Source organism: Ptychodera flava, chromosome 17 (assembly GCF_041260155.1).
Source record: "Ptychodera flava strain L36383 chromosome 17, AS_Pfla_20210202, whole genome shotgun sequence".
Lineage (NCBI taxonomy): Eukaryota > Metazoa > Hemichordata > Enteropneusta > Ptychoderidae > Ptychodera > Ptychodera flava.
In genome coordinates, this window is record NC_091944.1 from 35,600,975 (window position 1) to 35,611,284 (window position 10,310).

Below are 10,310 nucleotides of genomic sequence, written 5' to 3' on the forward strand. Positions count from 1 at the left end.
TCATAATTTCTACTTGACAGCATTTTACCCCGTTTTACCCTGTTCAGATTTCTACAATAGGCGGGCTTTGTTTGTTGATCTATTAGTTGATCCATCTGGAGTCATAGCTTTAGTATGCTTGAATTGCTGTCATCCAATGAAGAAAGTGATTTACAATGACTGACCTTTACATGTTGATCAACTTGTTTTGAAGTACTATCCAACATGGCCACTAGGCAGCCATTTTGTCATTACCGTATTCCTCCGATTCTAAGACCCCCTTTTCAGAACCAAAGATGACGAAAAAGATATGGGGGGTCTAATAAACGGATGTCACCGCAAAATCGAACGTTGAAGTTAATTTATGCAAATTTATGCGATGTTATGCAAATTTTTATGCCAATGATTTTTTGATTCACGCTACAGACAACTCATACTTTGTGATATCGACTCATGACCATGCTGTGTAGATACTGGCAGTCAAATCTGTACAAGTATAAATTAATGGAGATCCACAAGTCTTGAAATATAACGTATTTTTGCCATACCTTCTAAGTTCTTTTACTAAACCATACGATAGCAATAAATCTTTGTATTTCGTGAATAGATAATCACCACGAAACTTGGTACAACAAGTACGTTCCTCAGCAGCAGCTAGCTCCCCATAGCATGGCCACAAAGGTCAGACAATGAGTGAAGGGAAAGTCCCTGAAGTTCCGCTGGCTGTGATTGGTCAATTTACGCAATAGGTCAAAGGTGTCAGTGCATGAGGTCAAGGTAAAATTCTGTTCAGTGGGATGGTGTCCGTCCGATGTTTTCTATGTACGATTTTCATTTACTGTACTCCTTAAAATAAACGATCAATTACACGTCGTGAGTTTTATTATTTTGCTCCTAGTTTCAAAAAGTCCATCCGTATCTCGAAACGAAATGTGATCTTACGAACAGGCAGGCTCGAACAGGTAAAGTGTTGAGGCATCGGCTGGCCGAGACGAAAGATTGCTGCGCCAATCTGCTTTATATTTGATGTGTTGAATTTTTGGCAATACACCCTGAAGTTTTTTTATTACTTGTATCGATGACCGAAATGTCTCCTGATGTGGAATTCAGTCATCTATGATCAACTGTTCGGAATATGGTACGATCATGCACGTTTTTGTTCTAACTGTAAGTGTATAGGGCCGTTTAAGCTATATGAAGTTGGGTATTTTTCCCTCGCAAGACTTCGAAAGCGTGCATACCCGTAATCTTGAAAATCTGTTACACTATCGTTCTACTCATTGCTGGGACTAGTTCAGGAAAGGACACACACAAATGCCATTCAAACAATAAATACCTTCATTACATGAGAAAAACTACAAAATTGATGAAACATAAACGGAAGAAATTCAAAGAATTTTCAGTTCATGCGCGGAAGAAACTTTGGATATCGCGTTTCGTTTGTCAACACAATAATTGCCCTCTTCATCTAAGTCAAACCAGTCGAAGTCGATATCGTCGTCATTAAGTCTTTTTGAAAGATTTTACGATGCCAATGATATTTCTATTTTCACTGGTTGCTTATACGGTAAAGTTGAACGTAAGAGAAAACTTTCAACTCTTCACAATGATCACAAAAGAAAACTTACGTGATAGAAATCTGTTGAAAAAATCTTCTTATACTTTAATGGTAAATTTGAACGTAAGAGAAAACGTGCAGCTATTCACAATGATCACAAAAGATACCTTACCTGATAGAAAACTGTTGAAAAAATCTTTATAAGCACACCATTTAAAGAGCAACTTTTTATGTGCCGTAGTCTTTTGCCTCAGTAGTATGAAAACAAAAGTGTAAAAGTTGAGCGAAGCAAGTTCAAAGCTTGTGTCATTCACACGTCCCAAATTTTCTATTGATAACGGCAACAAAAGGATTTCCCGACATCGTCACAAGATCCTATAAAAATGCGTCGATTTATCGTAGACTTTATTTTCCGAAAAGTCATAAGACAGTGCATGGTCGTCATGGGCAAGAAAAAAAGTAATTATTAAAAACATTCTCGCTGTCGGCATGCCTAACTACCGTCGCAATCAGCTAGAACTTGGTTTGCCGTATGAACTTCACCGAGATGCAGACAACATACACGATCGAAATGCTGTAGCCGTTGTTCAAGATGGTTGCAAAGTTGAAAGTTTGAAGCGAGATGCAGCACTCATACCGGGCACGGTTACTTTCAAATATCATCGATCGTGACTTGTCAGTCAACAGAAAATACTACTTGAAGGCAAAGGAGAAAGCATTCATCCATTCTCCAAGAGTTGGCATGGCAGAGACATGTCACGTCGGGTTTTGGCAAATAATGCGGCTGTACCTCTGCTAAAGCAATCAGTCCGAGTTACTGTTTTCACCGTACATATTCACTAAAACAGACCAATCATGCCGCTGACCAAAAAAAACGAAACGGCCCTTTTAAGGGCCACAACAGTCTCCAAAAGAACTACTGATACCCAAACTTTTTTGTGTTTGTATGAGTGAAAATTGTGTTGTTTGATCGTGATGAAATGAGCCAATCGTACTTGATCGACAAGTCCGAAAACCCGACGATCCTAAATGTTCATTTCATGGTAGCCAAATTGCATCGAAATGTTCGATTCGTACATAATCAGATGTTGAAAAATCTGCTTAATTTGATGGTAGCAAAATGACAGTAACAAAAGACGACATTGTACTAGATCGAGACGCTAAAAAATCCAACACTTTTATATTGTTCATTTAGGTAGTGAAATCCAAGTGTAGTTTTATCGCCAAGAAATGATGGAACTGTTCCCGATTGACATGTTCCAAACCCCAACAATAGTGTGCGTGTGTGTGAGGTTTGATACTTCACTTTGACACTTGTTTGTGACTTTGATAAGCAGCGTAGGTGTTGTGGATATTCTGGTCCCATTACATGACAATGGCTCTATTGTTCCAGTCAGAATTCGGGTGTACCCCCTGGGGGTCTTATAAACGAACTAACAGGTAATTACGAATTGATAAAATAATCCTGGGGGTCTTATAAACGGGCGGGGTCTTAGAATCGGAGGAATTCATTAAGTTGTATGATTAGAGCATCACTGAAACAGTCCAAAATTTAATGCATCATGTATCACATTAGCTATGCATCCCTTTGCTCAACCTGTATCTACCTTGCACATGTATCCATGAAAGTTTCTACCAACTGCTAAAGACTCAGTTTCCGCAGGGACTATATCATTCATGATGCATTGTTTCAACAGCATTCAAAATATTGCAGCTGGGAAGAGTGTAAAGTTTTAGAAGTTCTTCATGTCTGAATCAAGACATAATGTTTGTATTTTCAGTACCTTAATTCATGTTTGTATTTTCAGTGACTGAATTCATGTTTGTATTTTCGGTGACTGAATTCCTGTTTGTATTTTCAGTACCAAATTCTTGTTTGTATTTCAGTGACTGAATTCATGTTTGTATTTTCAGTACCTGAATTCAGGAGCAGGAGGAATAGGTGGTGCCTTCATTCACGAAAAGCACGCCCACAATGATTTTCCAAAGTAGGTGTTCAAACTTGAATTAATTATTATCATTTCACACTCATTTGCACATAACAATATAGTAATGTTATTCTCTTCCAATTCACCTACTTCATGTATCAGACACATGATTTTAACTTTAACATAAGTATTTATCAAAGTTTCATGCAATGATGTGTCTGTATTTCCATCTTTCAAACCTGAATTTAGTAACTTTCTATCTTCATCTCATTGTGATTCTCCAACATGTCAATTAATAGCCAGAATGTTGTCCGCAGAATAATCTACTGATGCAAGTTTCAGTATTGTTGAAAGTTTGATAGTCATTGTGATTGTACATTAAATGTAATCATCGTTGACTTACACTGTTGATCATTGTCCTATGGGTATTGTCAGGTTGCTTGGCTGGTGGGGTCATGACATGAAGACAAGATTTAAAATGAATAATAGTAAGTATTTGTACTACTGCATCTCATTTAATTTTGTAAAGGTCACAAAAAGATTTCATCTAGAATATATTTCACCCTCTATTCAATTTCCTTGATATTGACATTCTGTGTCATCAGAGAGTGTGCAACGTCCTTCATTTTGTCTTTTATTTCATCTCATGTTGATTTTGCTGTGTTTTTACTAGAAATGGATCTATCACCTGGTGTAGCTGGCTACAGAGTATCCAATCCAGCACCACTGTTGACATGTCCATTGCTGGCCAGTATGGATGTGAGTATCTGACCAATCATTGCTTATCATGCTTTCATGTTCAGACTTGCCCTCTTACCAATTACTAGAATATGTGTGTATGCCCCTTTACTTTGTATTGCTGACACAACATTTTTGCATTTTCCCCTAGATGTCTGTGTGCAGTATTTTACAAATAATCAAATACGACTTAATGTTTGAATGATGATAACCATAGTTGATGGGTCATAACTAATCTAGAGTGGTGTATCTTCTGATAGTAACCATAGTTGATGGGTCATGACTACTAAATCTGTTTTTAATGTGAGAGGCTTTTAAAGGGGCAGTTCTCAATCCCTTGTTCTGGCATTAGTAGTTGTTGACATTGACTGTTTATGTGATTTTAGTCCTGAGATCATTTCATGGTTCCTTTCATTGAACACTGATAAGTGTGTGAGATCATTTCATGGTTCCTTTCATTGAACACTGATAAGTGTGTGAGATCATTTCATGGTTCCTTTCATTGAACACTGATAAGTGTGTGAGACCGTTTCATGGTTCCTTTCATTGAACACTGATAATGTGTGAGATAATTTCATGGTTCCTTTCATTGAACACTGATAAATGTGTGAGATCGTTTCATAGTTCCTTTCATTGAACACTGATAAGTGTGTGAGACCATTTCATGGTTCCTTTCATTGAACACTGATAAGTGTGTGGGATCATTTCATGGTTCCTTTCATTGAACACCGATAAGTGTGTGAGATCATTTCATGGTTCCTTTCATTGAACACTGATAAATGTGTGAGATCGTTTCATAGTTCCTTTCATTGAACACTGATAAGTGTGTGAGACCATTTCATGGTTCCTTTCATTGAACAATGATAAGTGTGTGGGATCATTTCATGGTTCCTTTCATTGAACACTGATAAGTGTGTGAGATCATTTCATGGTTCCTTTCATTGAACACTGATAAGTGTGTGAGATCATTTCATGGTTCCTTTCATTGAACACTGATAAGTGTGTGAGATCATTTCATGGTTCCTTTCATTGAACACTGATAAGTGTGTGAGACCATTTCATGGTTCCTTTCATTGAACACTGATAAGTGTGTGAAATCATTTCATGGTTCCTTTCATTGAACACTGATAAATGTGTGAGATCATTTCATGGTTCCTTTCATTGAACACTGATAAATGTGTGAGACCATTTCATGGTTCCTTTCATTGAACACTGATAAATGTGTGAGATCATTTCATGGTTCCTTTCATTGAACACTGATAAGTGTGTGAGATCATTTCATGGTTCCTTTCATTGAACACTGATAAGTGTGTGAGACCATTTCATGGTTCCTTTCATTGAACACTGATAAGTGTGTGAGACCATTTCATGGTTCCTTTCATTGAACACTGATAAATGTGTGAGACCATTTCATGGTTTCTTTCATTGAACACTGATAAGTGTGGGGGATCATTTCATGGTTCCTTTCATTGAATACTGATAAGTGTGTGAGATCATTTCATGGTTCCTTTCATTGAACACTGATAAGTGTGTGAGATCATTTCATGGTTCCTTTCATTGAACACTGATAAGTGTGTGGGATCATTTCATGGTTCCTTTCATTGAACACTGATAAGTGTGTGAGATCATTTCATGGTTTGTTTCATTGAACACCGATAAGTGTGTGAGATCATTTCATGGTTCCTTTCATTGAACACTGATAAATGTGTGAGATCGTTTCATGGTTCCTTTCATTGAACACTGATAAGTGTGTGGGATCATTTCATGGTTCCTTTCATTGAACAATGATAAGTGTGTGGGATCATTTCATGGTTCCTTTCATTGAACACTGATAAGTGTGTGAGATCATTTCATGGTTCCTTTCATTGAACACTGATAAGTGTGTGAGATCATTTCATGGTTCCTTTCATTGAACACTGATAAGTGTGTGAGATCGTTTCATGGTTCCTTTCATTGAACACTATGCGGTGTGTGTGAGACCATTTCATGGTTCCTTTCATTGAACACTGATAAGTGTGTGAAATCATTTCATGGTTCCTTTCATTGAACACTGATAAATGTGTGAGACCATTTCATGGTTCCTTTCATTGAACACTGATAAATGTGTGGGATCATTTCATGGTTTCTTTCATTGAACACTGATAAGTGTATGGGATCATGTCATGGTTCCTTTCATTGAACACTGATAAGTGTGTGAGATCATTTCATGGTTCCTTTCATTGAACACTGATAAGTGTGTGAAATCATTTCATGGTTCCTTTCATTGAACACTGATAAATGTGTGAGACCATTTCATGGTTCCTTTCATTGAACACTGATAAATGTGTGGGATCATTTCATGGTTTCTTTCATTGAACACTGATAAGTGTGTGGGATCATGTCATGGTTCCTTTCATTGAACACTGATAAGTGTGTGGGATCATTTCATGGTTCCATTTATTGAACACTGATAAGTGTGTGAAATCATTTCATGGTTCCTTTCATTGAACACTGATAAATGTGTGAGACCATTTCATGGTTCCTTTCATTGAACACTGATAAATGTGTGGGATCATTTCATGGTTTCTTTCATTGAACACTGATAAGTGTGTGGGATCATGTCATGGTTCCTTTCATTGAACACTGATAAGTGTGTGAGATCATTTCATGGTTCCTTTCATTGAACACTGATAAGTGTGTGAGACCATTTCATGGTTCCTTTCATTGAACACTGATAAATGTGTGAGACCATTTCATGGTTCCTTTCATTGAACACTGATAAATGTGTGAGATCATTTCATGGTTTCTTTCATTGAACACTGATAAGTGTGGGGGATCATTTCATGGTTCCTTTCATTGAATACTGATAAGTGTGTGAGATCATTTCATGGTTCCTTTCATTGAACACTGATAAGTGTGTGAGATCATTTCATGGTTCCTTTCATTGAACACTGATAAGTGTGGGGGATCATTTCATGGTTCCTTTCATTGAACACTGATAAGTGTGTGAGATCATTTCATGGTTTCTTTCATTGAACACTGATAAGTGTGTGGGATCATTTCATGGTTCCTTTCATTGAACACTGATACGTGTGTGAGATCATTTCATGGTTCCTTTCATTGAACACTGATAAATGTGTGAGATCATTTCATGGTTCCTTTCATTGAACACTGATAAGTGTGTGAGACCATTTCATGGTTCCTTTCATTGAACACTGATAAGTGTGTGAGATCATTTCATGGTTCCTTTCATTGAACACTGATAAATTGGGACAGAGCAAACTGATGTAACAATTTCTCAGTCTTGCCCTTGCACTCCAATTGAGCAATGCGGTATATATTCTAAATGTTTTCTTTTACTTGACAACATGGCAGGTCTTTATGCAAACATCAATGACAGAGCTGAGGGAGAAGTCATATCTGTTAACTGGTTATCTTGAACTTCTTGTCAAGACATATTTATCCAAGACATCAGACAGAACATCTCAAGACGTCAAAAACTCCAATACCTTTCCCACAGTGCGCATCTTGACACCGTCCGATCCAAAGCAACGAGGCTGTCAGTTGTCGTTGATGTTTTCAATACCAATTCATAATGTGTATCAAGAAATGGAGAAAAGGGGCATTGTGGTAAGATAGCCAGTGTTTACATACCTTCAATGATCTACTGTAAATGCCATTGTTGCAGTTACCTTTCCGTCATTATCATCGGCATTATAAGGGATCATTAAGTGATTCATTTTGCATTGGTTTTGAACGTGTCAAAATGTCTCAGCATTTGTTAAATGAACAATATCTGTTCAGTACCTCCATCACCAAATTTTCATATTTTTTGGAATTGTCAGTTTTTAAATGGAAAAGTTAACCCTCTGTATAGTTAAAAGGGGTGACTGTTTGTTTGAGATTGTCCAATAAAAATTAAAAAATGACAGAGGGTTATGTCATCTGGCAAGTCAACAGGTTTTACTAAAAAATTTGTGATGCATAAAGAGGAATATACCTAGGGATGGAGTGGGAACTGGAGCTGATAATTAGTAATTGTGTCAGTTTGCATTGTTCATTGACCATTGTGACAAAAATTCTGATATCATTCAGCACTTTTTCCATGCTTTTTCCTCTGGAACAGGGATGTAGAAAATTGTGGTTACAGGTGGCAAAAATAAAAGTACAGGTGGTTACAAGTAGTGTATGTACACATGTGTAAAATATCCTGATTTTTCACTAAAACTAAATTTTCACAGCCAGCAAATTTTAGCTGGCTGGTTGTTTTTGCTGGCTATTTTCTACATCGCTGTGGAATAACACAAAGACCTACTACTCATTTCTCTTTTTCATGTTTACCTACAGTGTGACAAGAGAATGCCTGATGTGATCCGTGTGGCACCAACTGCTCTGTACAATTCATTTACTGATGTGCATAGATTCATATCACTGCTTCGTGAAGCTCTGACAGGTGCCAATGGTGTGTAATCAGACTTCGGACGCAAAATGCATCTTTTGAACTCAAAAGCCTTTCAAGAAATTCAGAATACAAGATAACATGTCATCCACTCAATACTTCATTCCAGGGTCAATATGATTGTAACAGTGAAGTTTTTTAATTCATTTTGGACACTTTGTGCTGTATCAAGCCTCTTCCAGAGTACATTTGCTATCATCAAGTTTGTATGTATATGTGTGTGTGCCATTTCCTGCTTGATAAGAATGTGTGTATGGGAAATTTATGACTCAGAGAAACACTTAAATTTTTCAACAAAATTTCATAGATTTATGTATGATGATGGTTTAAGGAAGTCTTTAATGATCATCAAATTTAATGATAACATTAGCAAATTAAGCAAAACATGCGGAGTGCTTAGCTCTGAAGGTTTGTAGAGCAGAGCCACTGGTGTCTGGAAATAAACATCAGCATGAAATGATCCCACATGGGTCTTGTTTTGATTTTTTCTTTTGATGTAAACTTTAACACCATGGCAGGAAACTAGCTTGAAGTGTCCGGAAATATATGCAGCTCTTTTAGAAATTTTCACAGATTGTTCTCAAGCTGTTAAATACCACAAGAGTTTATCAAGAGAGATGGCAACTTGAATGTGTGTCATTCAAACTATTTTGCCATGTGAACTTCAAAGGAAACACATAATGTCTGTGTGTGTGTGTGTCTTAATCTTACCACTGTATTATCAGACACAAAGTTTATTGGGGAAGAAGATTTTTCATGGGAAAGTCTTTTGATATTCATTGTTCTGATACTATAAAGAAAATCTTTCCCCATCATTCTTCAAATGGAATGTTTGTAGTAGTAATGGACAATAACATAAAATGGAAACGTATTCTTCAAGTCATTGATCAACTGGATTTGAAGGAGAGTATTTGAATATCAAGAATTTTACATGCTTTTATGGATGTCTATTGTCAGTGCATTGATTTGAATTGGAATGCACAGGGAATGCTGCTTCCATTGGTTAATCTATTGATTGGTTGCTAAGATAACCAGTATAATGACATTCTATCGTGAAAGCTGTCAAAAAACGTGTTTCTAAAGTGAAATCTTAGTAAATGAAAGGCTTTCAATATGAAGGTAATTCAAAACTTTTTGATCTACAAAAAGTATAGAATGGTAACATAAAAGATGACACTTTGAATTTGCATTGATTAGCCGCATACTCAAAAGTTCATGGCTTGATTGTGGGGAGGGTCAGCACACAGCAGTAGACTCTTGACCTCTTATAGGCTAAAGGTCATCCCATCTTAGGCACAATCTCGATTGTTACGAAATACTGTATTTTGATGGAATTTCCAAAAAGAATGTTATGGATCAAAATGCTTTATTTAAGGCAATATTACTTAATGGTAGATAGTATTGATTCAATCTATACTGAATAAAGTCTCTGAGATATTTTATCTTAAAATTTGCAATTGAAGATGTGTATGCTTAATTATATTCTGAGTAATTTTCATATTTTGCATGTCATATTTTTGTATAATAATATGGTTTAAAGTAATGAACATTTTACATTATGCTTCTTTTATTACATGCCTCGATGTGAGTGCAAATTAGTGCATTGATTTGAATAGGAACATCCAGGAAGTTGGGGGCTGGTGAACGATGTACTGACCAGTTTCCATGG

General features: G+C 36.6%; 1 protein-coding gene across 1 annotated transcript in view; it reads left to right on the forward strand.

Moving 5' to 3' along the window:
• Window positions 1–10,103, forward strand: part of LOC139116177 (kynureninase-like) — a 28,464-nt gene extending 18,361 nt beyond the window's left edge. Inside the window, exons 10-14 of the mRNA XM_070678730.1 lie at window positions 3,452–3,525; window positions 3,901–3,953; window positions 4,139–4,224; window positions 7,558–7,812; window positions 8,530–10,103. Coding sequence (XP_070534831.1) covers window positions 3,452–3,525; window positions 3,901–3,953; window positions 4,139–4,224; window positions 7,558–7,812; window positions 8,530–8,652 — 591 coding nt within the window. The 3' untranslated portion in view covers window positions 8,653–10,103. The remainder of the gene's footprint in view (window positions 1–3,451; window positions 3,526–3,900; window positions 3,954–4,138; window positions 4,225–7,557; window positions 7,813–8,529) is intronic.
• Window positions 10,104–10,310: the final 207 nt, after the last annotated feature.